Source organism: Primulina huaijiensis, unplaced genomic scaffold (genome assembly GCF_012295235.1).
Source record: "Primulina huaijiensis isolate GDHJ02 unplaced genomic scaffold, ASM1229523v2 scaffold5913, whole genome shotgun sequence".
In the NCBI taxonomy this organism is placed as follows: Eukaryota; Viridiplantae; Streptophyta; class Magnoliopsida; order Lamiales; family Gesneriaceae; genus Primulina; species Primulina huaijiensis.
The window spans coordinates 404,943-421,321 of NW_027360836.1; the positions used below are offsets into that span (position 1 = coordinate 404,943).

Below are 16,379 nucleotides of genomic sequence, written 5' to 3' on the forward strand. Positions count from 1 at the left end.
TGATGTTTTCATTGATTCAAAACTATTTTTTTAAATAGAACACACATATATATCGTTCAAGGAAGGAAAATAAACAAAAAAAAATGCATGCAATGTTCAAGTTGTAACTAGGGATGAAAATTTTCTCCGTTGGGATTCGGGCTCTGTGGGAAAATCGGAAACGGACGGGGATTTATTTTCGAGTTTAGGATCATGGATTTTTTAAATCCTCAAAATAGTTTGTAGCGAGTACGTAGATTCTATCCTCATTCTTGAATTTGTATCGATAATAATAATAAAATTATTATTATTAATAGTAATAATAAGTTTGGATTCAGGGATTCCTCAAACCCACATATACCCTTACTTCATTATTATTTTTGAAGTGGGGATGAGACGAGGATGTAGATTTGATCTCAGCGAGTTCGGATTCAAGTTGGGGATTCTCCGAATCATAAAGAAGCCAGGATATAATTCGAAAATAGAGATAGATGACAAACCCCTAGCCGCCCCACCCAGCCCCATATTCATCCCTATGTGTCATGTAAAATCAGTGTCATGCCAGTCAAATGCCAATAACATGCCCAAATAGTTTTTCATAATTTTTTTTTTTGAATAATAGTTTTTCATAATTAGTTTGTATAATTTTGTAACTTTCATTATATTGATCGAAATAGTAACTAAAAATGTATCAATTATTTTGTTAGTTAAATATATACTTTATCAAATTATATATTCATTCCATAATATTATTGTAGTGTAATAATTGTCTCTGATACGAGATAAATCGAAACATGATGATTAAATTATTGTACAGTTTAAAAGATCGAAATTGCACAACTACCCTAGTCGTAATTTTTGTTAAAATGACATGTGTTTGACCTTGTAATTAATATTAGAACTAAAGAATGCAATTATAAGGAGTAATATCGTGCAATATATGAATGATTCTTGTTATACTTAAATTTCATCATCTGATTACGGTGAATGAAATTTTACATGATTAAATCTCAATTCACACAATTTAGAATCAAAAGGTCCCGACATTCTCCCCACAAAAACTCCTGAGAGAAACAAAACTTGAGGTATGAAGCATCGCCTCTGTCCAACCAGTGTAATGAACCATTTCAAACGCATCAACTTTTCGAGTGGATTTAGACTTGTTGCAGTAAAAAAACAGCTCGAAATTTTCCCACAATATCAATATGTCACCATCTTTAAAAACTTTAATAGGATACATGATTTCAGACGTTGTCTGAAACATTATAGGGATCACATATTGCTGCGACCAAGATTCTTCAACTTGGTATTCTTTCATCGTCCATATAACTATCATATCCCACGAAATATTCTGACATAAACATAAGCAGTCCTGTAGAACGGACAGGCTTCTCGAATCCGGGAAATGATTTGGATACGAAGGAAGTGATGAAAAGGGTTTGAAAATTTCGGTTTCCAGATCAAAACAAGAAACAAAATGCTCGCAATTGGAATCTTGTACCAGCCAATGAAGATTTCCATTCAGGAAAACTCCCTTGGAACCGTAAAGACTTTGAAATGAACCGAATGGCGTGACGCTTCTCCACGACCCTGTTCCTATGGTGTAAACCAGGCACTCACCAGACTTCATCGGAAAATTGGAACAGGGCCACATAACATCTTGGTAATTATTCCAAACAACCTTGTACTGCCCACTTACTGAGCTTAACCCGAATCCAAAATCCCAGTTGTAAACATCTTCTTCATCTATGAATTTAGGCTGGGGAAGAGTGATATACTCACGTGTGATTGGATTACATATGTAAAGAGAGTGCTGGGTACTAAGGTCGCACAAGAAAAGAAAACCATTAACGGAACCTCCGATGAATATTCTTGAATCAGGTGAGGTAGTGAACGATCTGGGATCGAATTTCTTGACCAGATTATAGTGAAGGTCGTGGTTGTGAAGCTCCAAAACATCCTCGAATTCGAATATTTTGCATAAATATTCATCCTCTTCAAATTGATAGATAACTAGGCCGGGATTCGACAAAGAAAGATGGCATTTGGCAAACTCGGGAGCAGAGAGGATTTCAAGCCATCGCTTGCAGACGCGTTTGCAGCTTACAATGGCTCGAATCGGAAGTCTGGACAGAATACATAAGGTGATTTCTGATGGAAGACTATTCATCAAAAATTAATTGGTGGCTTCTGTATCTATCTATTCCGGGTATGTACGTATCTTGTGTAGAGCTGGAGAATTTTTATGCTCTATATCCAGATGAGATTGATTTAGGAGGATGATTCAATATATTTATAGTTGAAATTATATTAATTTTTAAAGGAAAAAATTATAAAAGAAAATAAAAAATTCACAATTTCATTCAAGATGTGATATATATTAGTCATTATGATTCATAAGAATTAGTAGTGTTGAATCTTGACTAGACTTTTCTGTGATTAGTTTGACTTTGAAATAATCAACTACTTTTTTCTTTGAACCAATCATCAAGTTAATTTGATTTTTGGAATATGTTGACATTGTATGGGTCATTGATCTGCAGGCAATTCCCAGAATGTAGGGTTGAATCAATCATAACTAGTCTCTTCTCGAAGTACGAGAATTTATCATGATCTTTATAAAAAAACATTGATTCCTCCCTATCCACTCAAGTAAAAAGATAATAAAAGTGATGGAGATGTTGAACAATTGATCAAATGTTAGAAGTTAGATTCTTTTTATCAATATTTTTTCGGACGAATTTGTCGTACAAGATTTGCACGGTAGTGGTTTGCACACTATTGTGTTAGTTGGGTTTACTTATTGCACATTAAATGATAACATGTTTGAATTTCATCGTCACGAAAAATAACAAAAAAGATAATAATAGTGTAGCATTCGCTATCATCGTTCCATTTTTAAAATTAGCTTGGAGAATATGAAAAAAGGAGTGACTGATTGCAGTTTCGGGAAGGTGAAAAGAAACAAACAAGTCGAGGAAAAAGTTGAAAAGATATTTATGGAAGATTTATAACATAAAATTGTTCTTGAAAACACTCTAATATTTGAAGGTCTGCAGGGAAAAGATCAAAAGAAACTTATCATGGTCAAATTATGCCCATTTTTTTAGGGAAAAAAAATAAAATCTCATATTTAAAATTGAACTTCAGTTCGAAAGGTCAAGAAAGCCGGTATATAGTATATCAGGCTTTCATAGACAAGTGATGAACATATATTCGGCATAAGGTGCAGAAATATCCGATTAACTTTTATTAGATATTGTTAAAAAATGGTATGATATTGTCAACTTTGATCTTAGGCTATCATGGATATGTTTTTGTTTTTTTACCCAAAAGATTTTGTATCAATGGAGATATCATTTCATCTTATTAACTTATGGTCTTCCTCTTTTTTTCAATGTGGAATTTTAGTTGCATTCCCAACAGATACATTACAAATTATTTAAAAACGACTCACTGTTCTGTTCATACGTCACAGATCCTGCTTGCTGTTACATACCGCAGGTTAATGTAACTGGAGCTAAATGGATTTGGATCAAGTGAATGGATGCTAGACGTTGGAGGCAGTTTCAACGAATGGAAGTTAGAAGTCCATTAGCTCTGTTTTAGTTAGCTGATTTGTACTCTATATAAAAAGAAAAAGACAAATACATTCAATTGTAATTCGATATACTTTCAAGATAGTGATCATCTCTTCTTCTTCATTGAGATATCTCTTATTGAATTGAATTGGCTTTATATGGTACCAGAGTCACAACACTTATATATTACATTGCCAGAAGCACCTTTCGCAAGAGAACAATATAATGTTTTCACCTGCGAAACTGTCGAGGAGAGAGCTCGAGATCGATCGATCCAGGTTTGTTCTGAATAACCAAATCAAGTTCTTGACAAGTTTTGGTCTTGTTGCTGAAATAAAACAGATTGTTATTATTCCAACATAGCAAGATGTCATCATCTTTAAAAGCTTTGATTGATAGGGTAAACTGATTCAAAATATGAACCGACAACTCCTCTGATTTAGAAACAACAAATTGTTCAGTCCAATATTCCTCCACCCCCATATTCCTTCATCACCCATATAATAATAATGTCCTCATCTTGTGAGCTATTATCGAGAAAACACAAGCAGTCATCCGAAATTCCCAAGTTTCCAAGAGCTACTGGATCTAGTGGCGGTGGAGGTGGAGAAAAGGGCCTAAATGATTCAGCTTCAAGATCGAAACAAGACATTAACATGTTGGCTGACTCGCAATAATCTTGTAAAGACCCGTGAAGATTTCCATTCAGGTAACAAGTCAAAGGAAAGGTGATGATGTCCGAATGGTGGGCCTGGTTCAATACTTCTCCACGACCTTGTTCCAAGTTCCAACTGTGTATACCAAATACGCGTAGTTTTGAATAACAGAACATGGCCCTGCTTGGAGATCTTCTGAATGCCTATGAACACTTCAAATATGTATGTAATTTTGTTCAAATTTTATTATTCATCGGAACATGCAATCACGTCATTTGAAACTTATTATCGACATTTAAATACAGTAAATTTTAAATATAATACCATGTTCGTTGATATGAAAATTTATCTCATTTGATTTTATACATGCATGAACTCTGTTATACTATATTGTAGGTTTCGGCTTCACATATCATTCTGTGCCCATTCTTTGTTACATAATATTGCATGAATACCCTGTTAATTTAGTATTTTCTGAACTATACTTATTTCATCATTATAAAACTAGAATAGTACCATAATGAAACAAAATATTTTCAAATAAAATCATATATACGCACATGCTATACATAATATTCATTCGGTGACTAGTTTTTTAAAAGCATAACACAACTTTGTCCAAAGAAAATAATTATGCTTTGTCGGAATTTTAAAAAAAAATATATTAGAAAGAAGAAAGAGAAGAACAAGAGAAGTGCCAACAATTATGGAACTTTAAAGAAACGGATTTGAATTCTTACTCACATATATATCACGCGATCATGAGAATGATATTACATTTTAACCGTCGAAATTCATGAGCGAGAGAAAGCTCAAACTGTGAGGTATGGCATCGATCCAGCCTTGTTCATTTTGAATCGTTATATCAAGATCTTCACAAGTTTTGGTCTTACTGCAGAAATAGAACAGCTCGCTATTGTTCCAATTTAACAGTATGTCGCCATTTTTAAAAGCTTTTATAGGACAAACTGAGACATCGTATGTGCAAGAAAGGCCGTCTTCTTCTTCAATAATAAGTATTTCAGTCCAAGATTTCTCTGCCCGGCCATATTCCTTCATCACCTATATAATACTAAGCTCCGAATCTTCCAATCTATTGTTAAAAAAACACAAGCAATCATCAAAAATTCCCAAGGTTCCAACAACTGGTGGATATGGTGTTGGTGGAAAAGGAGGAAAGGGCTTAAACAACTCAGATTCAAGATCGAAACAAGAAATTGATACGCCGTGCCAGGCGCCATAATCTAGTACAGATCCATGAAGATTTCCATTCAGGAACAAACTAAAGGGAAGATGATAATGTCCAAATGGCGCGCCTGGTTGAACGTTTCTCCATGACCTTGTTCCAACTGTGTATACCAAACACTCATAATTTTGAATAATAGAGGATGGCCCCGCTTGGGGATCATTTGAATGCCTATGAACATTCCTAACCACCTTGTATTGGCCAGTAATCTTGCTCACACCGAATCCATACTCAGAAGTGTCAGGATGTTCCACGACACCTTCAATCCTTGAAAGAGCAATGTACTCACGTCTGATGGGAATGCATATGTATAGAGCGTCATACACTTTGTTTCCATACTCCCTTAGGCAAAGCAAACCATTGACCGAACCCACAATCCGTAAATCGACATTAGGTAAGCCTATAGCCACGTTGGGATCAAATTTCATCACTGGACTTAACTGAAGATTGCTGTGTTGAAGCTCGTATCCATCTTCATACTCGAATATCTGGCATAAGTTACCTTTTGTACCAGATTGAAGGATTACCAGGCCAGTGGTTGATAAAGGAAGATGGGATGCGGCGAACTCAGGAGTGGAGAGTAAGTTGAGTAATTGCTTGCAAACGCAGTTGCAGCTTAGGATGGTTTGGACAGGAACCCTCGAGAGAATATTGATCATGATTTCTGATGGTAGATTAAGAAAGAATGGACTTCCAAGCATCGTTTGGTTCATTTTTCAGCTTCGGTTTTGATGTTTCTATGTAGAATCCTTTGCTGGACCGGAAATTATATATAAGCTTGCCGGATATAAGAAACAGGGAAGTGTACGTGCTGTCGTACCTTATACTCCTCGTTTTGGAAACTTGAAATTCGAAATGGTCTTCGGTTGAAACTTTCTTTGTTTTTATTATTATTTTTTGGATGAAACTTTCTTGATATGATTTTTTTCCATCTACAAAACAGAAGATAAAATTTGGCAAGCCCCCCAAAAGAATTTGATATGTAATAATAGATTAAGAATTTGTATGTTTGGAAAGAAGGAATTGTAAATGAAATTAATATTTTGAGGAAATTTGATGTAATTTCATTTAGTAAATGATTTTTTTAAAAAAGAGATCGATGATATTATATCGTATTTTCGTTCATATAAAGAAATCAATTGAGAATATTCATATATTTTATATTATCTTACTATATTATTATGGTATAGTAGAAGATATTATTATAGTATAGTACTGGCCCTTTACTCAACTGTTTTTCAATTAATTGGTGAATCGATGAAATTATAATTACATAATTCTCAACAAAACTAAATTTTTAGGCAAATTAGTTACTTTTAGCCATTTAATGTTTTCTTCTTTACCAAAATAACACTCATTTTATGCCATTTGGTTTTTTTTTCTATAATTTACAAAAATGTCACTCGCCTTTGTAAAATAATAAAATTGATGTATCTATTGTATTTTTATGACTATTTATTTACGAAAACGTTACATTTTTTGTATTTTTAAATTTTATCATTTTTTTGTTTAAAAACCAACCATACAATAACACAACACGTTCACCGTTGTACTGGTATTAAATAATATATGTGACAATATTGCTATAGTTGTAATAATATTTACTAAAGTCAAAATTTCGTTAAATAATTAACGGGTTTATGGGTCCAACGAGAACTCCGACAGTAACTCTTCGATCTCAGGCCCGCCACTGCACAATAGACTTATATAAAAATTACTTTGTATTCGTTATCGTTTTACGAAAATAGTTAACTTAAGTTGCTATATTAGTCTATTGTAAGTCATAATAAAGCATTTTAAACTTTCATTTTCAATCAATGTGGGACATGCGTATCATAATCACCCCTTCTTAAGAACGCGATTTCGTCATTGCGGCGTGTCCCTTGATGCACCAGCGCCTGGAATTTAGAGATGACTCCTATATGTTCAAGAGGTTAATCTCACAAGTTCAATAGTTGACTCTCATCCACGTAAAACTTTACCCCGCAAAGCACTTACTCCTCTGTGTTCTCGTTTTGCTGGTGACCGTCTCTAATATCATTCTATCACGCCCTAGGCTCAGGCCCGCACTTGTGCAAATGCACAATAGGCAATATAGAAATTATTTTGTATCTGTCATCGTTTTACAAAAATGGATAACGTAAGTTGCTATATAAGTCTATTGTAAGCCTTTATAACCATTTTAAATTTTCATTTTCAACAATCGTGGGACAAAGATACCATACGGACCCACTGGGTTTTGGTGCTGGGCTGTCCCAAAAGTAAGGAGCGGCAGGTCCGGTTCGGATCCAATTTTTTTTTAGCCGTAGATTGGGCTATTCCTTCAATGTTGGCCATATGTGGAGGTGGTGTAGGTATATCATATATCTATAGCATCGCACTTGTATTACATAATTTTCCCCTTCAAAGAAGAATATTTCATTAATTTTTCTGAGTTACATTACGATTAAAGGAAATTTAAAGAAACGGCTTTCAATTCTTAGATCACATATACAATCATATATCTATAGCATCACACTTCTATTAAACTGTCAGAAACACTTAATTTATCTTTATTTATATGGATCGGAGTCACAGGCTCCCGAGAAAGATATAACATTTTCACCATGGAAATTCTTGAGTGAGAAAAAGCTCAAACTGTGAGGTATAGCCTCGATCCAGCCTTGTTCCTTCTCAATCGTTATGTCAAGATCTTGACAAGTTTTGGCCTTACTGTTGAAATAGAACAGGTTGTAATTGTTCCAACTTAGCAATATGTCACCATTTTTAAAAGCTTTGATGAGTTCAACTGAGTCATAATATGTGCAAGCAAAGTCTTCTACTTCAGCAATAACAAGTATTTCAGTCCAAGATTTCTCCACCCCATATTCGTTCATTACCCATATAGCAGTGATCTCATCATCTTCGGATCTAATGTCAACAAAACACAAGCAATCATCCAAAATTCCCAAGGTTCCAACAACCGGTGGAACTGGTGGTGGTGGAAACGGAGGAAAGGGCTTGAACGACTCAGACTCAAGATCGAAACAATAAATTAATTTGTCTCCAGAGCCGCAATAATCTTGTACAGACCCATGAAGATTTCCATCCAGGAACAAACTACGGGAAAGATCGTAATGTCCGAACGGCGGGCCTGGCTGAACGTGTCTCCATGACCATGTTCCAACTGTGTATACTAAACACTCATAATTTTGAATACTCGAGCATGGCCCTGCTTGGGGATTTGAATGCCTATGAACATTCCTAACTACCTTGTATTGGCCAGTAATCTTGCTTACACCGAATCCATACTCAGAAGTGTCAGGATATTCGACAATACAAGCTTCAATCCTTGGAAGAGCAATATACTCATGTGTGATCGGATTGCATATGTATAGAGCGTCGTACAATTTGTTTCTACATTCCCTTAGGCAAAGCAAACCATTGACCGAACCCACAATCCGTAAATCGACTTCAGGTAAGCCCATAGACAAGTTGGGATCAAATTTCATCACCGGACATAAGTGAAGATTGTTGTCTTGAAGCTCGATTCCGTCTTCAATTTCGAATATCTGGCATAAGTTTCCGTTTGTACCAGATTGAAGGATTACTAGGCCAGGGGTTGAAAAAGGAAGCTGGGATGCTGCAAACTCAGGAGTGGCGAGCAGGTTGAGTAATTGCTTGCAAACGCATTTGCAGCTTAGGATGGTTTGGACAGGAAGCCTCGAGAGAATATTGACCATGATTTCTGATGGGAGATTAAGAAAGAATGGACTTGTAAACATCTTCTGTTTTGATGTTTGTATGTAGAATCCTTTGCTGGATTACATATAAGTATTCTCGCAGTGGAAGTTTCCTCGTCTCTTCCTTTATATATTTATTTACGATAGAGTACATGACAGGCAACCATTTGTATATGCCTTCTTGGGGAAGGAAGATTTACGATGGAACAAGTCATCGCTAATCTTCAATATTTAATGAGTAGATTTTCGTGCTAAAACAAAAATTTGCGAGTTATGTTAGACAATTAAACCATATTGGACAAATATTGTACAAATTCTTCTGAAAAAATGTTGATAACTCTTAATTATTAGTTAAAAAATTATTTATTCCATCACTTTGTAGGGGTGTCAAAATCTGACGCGACCCACCAATCCGACACAGTTTAACCCGAAAAAAATCAGGTTTGGGTTTGAGGTTTTCGAGTTTGGGTCAGATCTGGTTGGACCCGATAGTTGACCCGAAAAAAATGATCGTATCTGGTTGGATTGGGTTCGGGTTGACCAAAAAATTTTATTTTTTTAAAAAAAATATAATTAATAAATATTTCCTATATTTTTATATATTGTATATCTGAAAAAATATTTATTGTATATTTATATCATATATTTTCATAATTTAATATTTATTTTGAACATTTTTTTTATTTTTAAAACAATTGTTTCTTTAATTTAGTAAGTATACTTTATTTTTCTACAATTAGACTTTCAAATTTAAATCATATATATGAGGGAGATTTTATTATTATGTGTTTAAATTAAATATTAGTATTATTTTTTTGAATTTTATTTAATTTTTTTTAAAAAAATTTATAAAAAATTCAAAATCAGGTTACACGGGTTGATTCGGGTTCAAGTTCAGATTGAGAGCTTTTGGATTGGCTCGAGTTTGGGTTTAGCAATTTTTGAATGAGTGGATCTCATTTGATACCGTTTCACGGATCTTAATCTGTGAGACGGGTCAACCCTACCCATATTCACAATAAAAAGTAATACTCTTAGCATAAAAACTAATATTTTTTCATGGATGACCCAAATAAGAGATCCGTCTCACAAATACGACCCGTGAGACCGTCTCACACAAGTTTTTATCTTTTTAAATAGTACTATTGTTCAATCCGATTCACAGGAATTGACATCGATACATAAAAGGATAAGTTTGCAGCTGTCACATTTGATTTCAAGGTTGGTGATCCTACTTTAAAAATCAACGACTAATTCAAGTATATATAGGACCACTTGGTTGTTCGATTCAAATAATATTTTTTTTCCATCCACACCACTGGTAATAAAATAAAAAATAATGCTAAAAATACGTCCATGTATATTTATATCAATATTTACAATTGCGAGATTTTTGACTAAATAATTTTTTCTTTCTTTTTTCAATTTGTATAAAATAATAAATTGATATTTTGTGATGCTTGAATTCATCCCAATAAATCAATCAATAATATGCATACATTAACATATTTTTTCAGTATATTTTTCATAATTAATTTTGATTCGCAGTGAAATTTAAACCACTTTACGCAAATAATAGTAATAAAGAAAGTTATTGAGAAAAAATATATTTTAGTAACATATTAATTTTAATATTTTAAAAAACATTTATTTATAAATTATAACTCATACATGCAATTTTTGTTGCTTAAACAACCCCTTTAACCAAGAACTCGAAAAAAAAAATAGTTTTTATCCGTCAAAAGTGTAGATTGGGCTACTCCTTCAATCTAACCCGTTCTGCAAGAAGAATGGAGGTGTCCTCTTCAGTTCTCCCCGCGGGAGACGTGCATGAACTTAGAGTCGTAGATTGGGCTAATCCTTCAATCTTGGCCGTAGGTGGAGGTGGTGTATGTATTTCAGCAATCCCTTCAAGAACTTGCACAATTCCCCCCATCCTAGGCCTAAGCGACGGTTGCTCTTGGATGCACCAGTAGCTTACTTGAATGGCTCTCATTACCTGTTCCATGTCTACCTCGGATCCCACAAGTCTTTTGTCAAGAATTCCTTCCAGGCCACCCTTCTCAAAACACTCTTCATAAGCCCATAAAGAGAACTTCTTGTCGTTAGTTTCCGAGGAGACTTCGAAATTGCGCCTTCCACTTACAATCTCCAACAGCACCATCCCGTAACTATAGACATCAGCTTTCGCGGTTATTGGAAGATTCGCGAGCCATTCAGGCGCTAAGTATCCTCGAGTCCCCCTCACGTTGGATAGGCTTCGGTGCCTATGTTTGTCCGGGGTCAAGAGTTTTGCGAGCCCGAAATCCGAGACTCTGCAATTGTAGTTGTCATCCAAGAGTATGTTCTCGGGCTTTATGTCACCATGAAGAATGCAGTCCCGGCATTCCTCGTGGAGATAGGTGATCCCTTTTGCCATTCCTAAGGCAATGTTGTATCTAGTTTGCCAGTCGAGAATTTTTTTCTCGGATAATCCATCGTCTGAACTATATAGAAAGCTGTCGAGAGAACCATTCTTCAAGAACTCATACACCAGTAATCTGTGCCGCCCTTCGGAGCAGTACCCTATCAACCTCACCAGATTTAAGTGGTGAGTACTACTAATAGTCGCCACCTCCATTTTGAATTGTTTCTCTCCCTGGCCAATTCCCTCAAGTTGTTTTACTGCAACGACTATTTTATTAGAGAGGACGCCTCTATAAACCGATCCGAACCCTCCTTCACCGAGCTTTTCCTTGAAGCCCTTCGTTGCCTGTAAGAGCTGCTTGTATGTGAATCGAATGGGAACTCCAGAGGCATACTCAGAAGGTGAATACTGAGAAAGTAAGCTTTCGTATCCCGGTTTGGACCTGTAATGGAGCAGTAAACCACATACTAAAATGACCATGGCCAAACTTCCACCTAAAGCCACAACAACGATCTTCAATGAAACAGATTTCTTGTCGACTTCTCTTAAACGAAGCGGAGGATTTGGCAATGCAGGATCACAGACCTTCACGTATGATGTACTAGTCAGAGCCGGAGACTGATACCCACTGACAAATCTTGATTTTTTCATATAACAAACTCCAGTGCCATCTGCGAAGGAAGTGGACGCTACACAAACAGAATCAGCAAGACAGAGAGACCAGCAAGCTCCCATATTCGCTGTAAAGAAATCAGATTCATATTCAGGAGGGTATGTCAAGAAAACAGAATTATTCAAAGTCACCATTGTTCTATCTGGACAATCTTGAATATCTTCTTTATACTTGCAACCTTTCCTACTGTCCTTGGGATCAATGGGCTCAAAATTCTGTGACGGACATCGACAGACGGGGGCGAAATTAAGCTCATCATAAGTGCAAATTCCCATATTTCCACAATAACCAAAAACCCGACACTGGTCACTAACCGCAGTCCATCTCACAATTTTGTTTCCACTTCCACTACTCAAAGAAGAACTATAAATCCTCAAATTCCCATCACTATCCAACTTCACAAACCTCAGAGTACTATAACGGATCTCACCATAATCATTGTCACGAGCTATAAGACGCGGATTACCCGGAAACAGTGGATCGAAAAGCTGAAAAATACCTTCTGGTTGCATGCCTATGCTTGGTGATTTCACGGTATAGTTACTAGGTGCGTCCATGGGTAAAGAGCTATAATAATACACAGTGTCATTCCATCGAAGGGTTATGTTTCCCGAGCGCAATAGGCGAAAAGAGTATAACCCAGACCGTAGAACATGATTAACAGTGAAATTTTGTCCAGTAAGAATTGTATCGGTGGGATTATCAAAGGTGGTCCACATTGGAATGTCGCCATTCTTGAGCACAAAATTACCAGAATCACCAAGAGAAGCCACAGTTATTCCGAGCCCAGATGTATTGGACCGCCACACTATGGAACCACCCGTCGAGCTGGTGAGAAGCTGGAGGTCTCCGGATGGTAGGAAGCGCAGGGTGCCGGAGGAATCAACCGCGCCACCAGGATCACCGCCGGCTTTCCAAACTGGGATCCCGTTGTAGGTGATGGCAGCAAAATAGATGTTCTCAGATTCTTGAACGAAAGATAACATGAAAGTCTTGTTCCGAGATGTCCATGATTGATCGGGAGTTGAGGCATGTAGGCTCAAACCCGGAGATACATCTTGTCCTAAACTGGAGCAACCTGCGCAAATGATGCAAAGGAGCAGAAATTTCATGTACGATGATCGGAAATTCATTTTCTTGTTTTCCATTTCTTTATTTTCTCTGAGACTGAAAACAGACGGATGACGACGAAAGTAAACACGTTATATATCCGCACTAGATATTTTTCTAGAAGCCAGTACAAAAAGGTCCTCCAATTAATCGGTAGTAATAATAGGACAAATTTTTTCCGTGGAAAAATGAAAACTTTATAGTGGGTTTTTCCCGCTGTCTTTTCGATTTTTCTTTGTTGATTGTTCTTGCTCAACCGATGCTTACGAAAACTCCATAAATCACGTTCAGCGTATAAACATTGTATCCGTTCCAACTAGTTCGAGAAGAAGTGGACGACAACGACCAAATCGGAATCTTTTTCTTTCTTTTTTTTTTTTAACATTAAAATATAAAAACAACTCAAATATTGACACCATCAGTTCCAAGTCCATCAGAAATCAATATGGTTTCAATACTATAAATTATATTATATTCAAAAAAAGTTCTAAAGTTATTTCAATTATGGATCAAGTTAGTGAAGAAAAAGAAGAAAATGATTTGTGTATTAAAAGGTTAATAAAATTAAGTTTACTCCAACGTGCAAGCAAGCGCCCATGGCCTAATGGATAAGGCGTCTGACTTCTAATCAGGCGATTGTGGGTTCGAGTCCCACTGGGCGTGTAACCATTTTTTCCTAATGGGCGAAGAAATCATATTTTTGCAGCTTTTAGCTGGACCCGTGGCCCAATGTGTTTCAACCATGGCCCAACTATTTATCCACTCGAACGATCCTCTTCCAGATTCCCTTAAATCCATTAAACAATATATTCACCGATCCATTGTCCATACTCTTTATTTATTATTGTCAACATTGGTTATTAAATAAAAATCATAATTAAGTAATTAATATACGCAAATTTATCCTTATAATATCAATATCCATAATACAACAAATAATTTTGGAAATATACCTTTTCCATTTTTTTAAATTACGATTAAGATATTTATTTAAAATAATTATTATTTTGATATGAATTGCAAAAATAGGTTGAAACTTTTAGTGGTCCGTTTTTTTTTTACACCAATAAGTTCTTACAAAAATATCATATTCATTTACATAAATAATATTCATTTACATAAATAATATTTTTCATATTATTTACTCATAATTATAATATTTAATCTTCTTTAAAAATTCACATATTATCTCGATAAATTACATATTTAAATATAATTGCAATATCGTTATCGAAATAAATAATTGAAAATTATAACAAAATTTTATGAAACAAATCGATCTATGAATGATCATGATTTATATAAATAATAATTATTATTTTATACACGTGTCGTGGGTGTGTCGTTGGTTGGTTATTATTGTTGTTGTTGTATGGGTTCTACTTAATTAATAAACACTGAATTGGTCCATGCAGTACTTTAATTTCACACGACTAACTCTATTGTATCCACCACATTTTTATTTTAATTTTTTTATTATTATTTGGTGGGTCCTAACATTTTGTTAGAATTTCGGCTGTAAATGCAACTTTATTGTTATTGGACCACAATGGATTATATAAATAATAAATAATTAAATAAATATATAGTTTGATAAGTTGCGATGACATGACATATGAATGATATCAAGGATGATAAGACTTCACTAGTATAGTTTCCAATTAATTAATCAATTGGTGACTAATCATATATCAAATAATCATTATTATTAATAACTATAATATCTTTTGAAGTTTACATGATCGAACGATACTACTGTACAATATAAAGGATCCAAACTCAAATTATCGATAAGTCGGAGTTTGAACTTAAGCTTTTTTAGTGTGATATATATGAATTCATATCCAATTCAAAATTTAAATGGAATTCAAGTAGAAGACTTCTTTTTATAATGTGTGAGCATTCTTACAATTGATCCATTTATAAATATGATATGTTTTCTATGCAAACTTAAAAATATATATATATAAAAAAAAAAAAGAAAATTGGAATAAAAAAGAAAAACCTAAAACAAGAGTTGCGGGTTATTGATGGAGCCAAGAAACACGCATGTGTAGCGTGATGGTGTATTATGGATGCACTTCAAAGACTAAGTGATAAGGTGGGAAAATAGTACCAAGATTTAGACTTGATGAATAAGATGAACATTTTAGTGTGGGGTAATTAATTTATGTCAAAAACTTGTGTGAGACGGTCTTACATGTCGTATTTTGAAAGACGGATCTCTTATTTGGGTCATCCAAGAAAAAGTTTTACTTTTTATGTTAAGAGTATCTCTTATTTGGGTCATCCATGAAAAAGTATTATTTTTTATGCTAAGAGTATTACTTTTTATTGTGAATATCGGTAAGGTTGATCCGTCTCACAGATAAAGATTCGTGAGACCGTCTCATAAGTGACCTACTATTAATTTATATGAGTTTTGCATGGTAAAATTGATTGATTTTACTATTGATGTAACATTCAAATTTACTTGAGAATAGTTAGTTGAAGTTGTTGATTTAGATTGAATATTTGTCTGTCAAGAGAGGCATATGTTAGCTGCCAATATTGATTCTCTACACAAAATGAAAATAAAAATAAAAATAAAAACCGGGCATCCATTAATTTGATATCATGTGTGTTATAATTTATGGGATTCATAAATAACCTAATTTACATATTTTTTATGACACATTTCACAAGAAAATAAAATAAAAAATTCACACCATATAGAATTATATCTATGGATTAATTAATCACTAGTTAAATTTATTGAAGGCTACAACCACTTTAGTACTCGATTACCATAAATGACTTGACAAATGTTTTTGGCTAATTTCCTGTGCATTACATAGTTTTAGAAGTTCCTTCTTTTAGGGGTGGAAATGGAGCATCCTTGGTGGGAAAAGGGAATCCTTTGAATGGGACCTTTGCTAAATATTAAAATAAACAATATTTATAAACTTTTTGCCATTAGTGCTGGTCTCAAAAGTGCAAAATATTATCAGTCCAACATGAAATAT

General features: G+C 34.6%; 3 protein-coding genes, 1 non-coding gene and 1 pseudogene across 4 annotated transcripts; 1 reads left to right on the forward strand and 4 right to left on the reverse strand.

Moving 5' to 3' along the window:
• Positions 1 to 924: 924 nt before the first annotated feature.
• LOC140970429 (F-box protein At3g07870-like) lies at positions 925 to 2,226 on the reverse strand. Its single transcript, XM_073432190.1, has one exon. The coding sequence runs from the start codon at positions 2,147 to 2,149 to the stop codon at positions 1,010 to 1,012; it is 1,140 nt and encodes a 379-aa protein (XP_073288291.1). The 5' UTR covers positions 2,150 to 2,226; the 3' UTR covers positions 925 to 1,009.
• Positions 2,227 to 4,973: 2,747 nt separating this feature from the next.
• Positions 4,974 to 6,329, reverse strand: LOC140970438 (F-box protein CPR1-like; annotated as a pseudogene).
• A 1,532-nt stretch (positions 6,330 to 7,861) lies between these two features.
• On the reverse strand, positions 7,862 to 9,263 carry LOC140970436 (putative F-box protein At1g55070). Its single transcript, XM_073432198.1, has one exon. It carries the CDS (start codon positions 9,224 to 9,226, stop codon positions 8,015 to 8,017), a length of 1,212 nt encoding a protein of 403 aa, XP_073288299.1. The 5' UTR covers positions 9,227 to 9,263; the 3' UTR covers positions 7,862 to 8,014.
• A 1,528-nt stretch (positions 9,264 to 10,791) lies between these two features.
• On the reverse strand, positions 10,792 to 13,633 carry LOC140970408 (G-type lectin S-receptor-like serine/threonine-protein kinase At1g34300). The gene has a single exon (XM_073432118.1). It carries the CDS (start codon positions 13,410 to 13,412, stop codon positions 10,941 to 10,943), a length of 2,472 nt encoding a protein of 823 aa, XP_073288219.1. The 5' UTR covers positions 13,413 to 13,633; the 3' UTR covers positions 10,792 to 10,940.
• Positions 13,634 to 13,964: 331 nt separating this feature from the next.
• On the forward strand, positions 13,965 to 14,037 carry TRNAR-UCU (transfer RNA arginine (anticodon UCU)). The gene has a single exon. It is a non-coding gene; the product is annotated as a tRNA-Arg (tRNA).
• Positions 14,038 to 16,379: the final 2,342 nt, after the last annotated feature.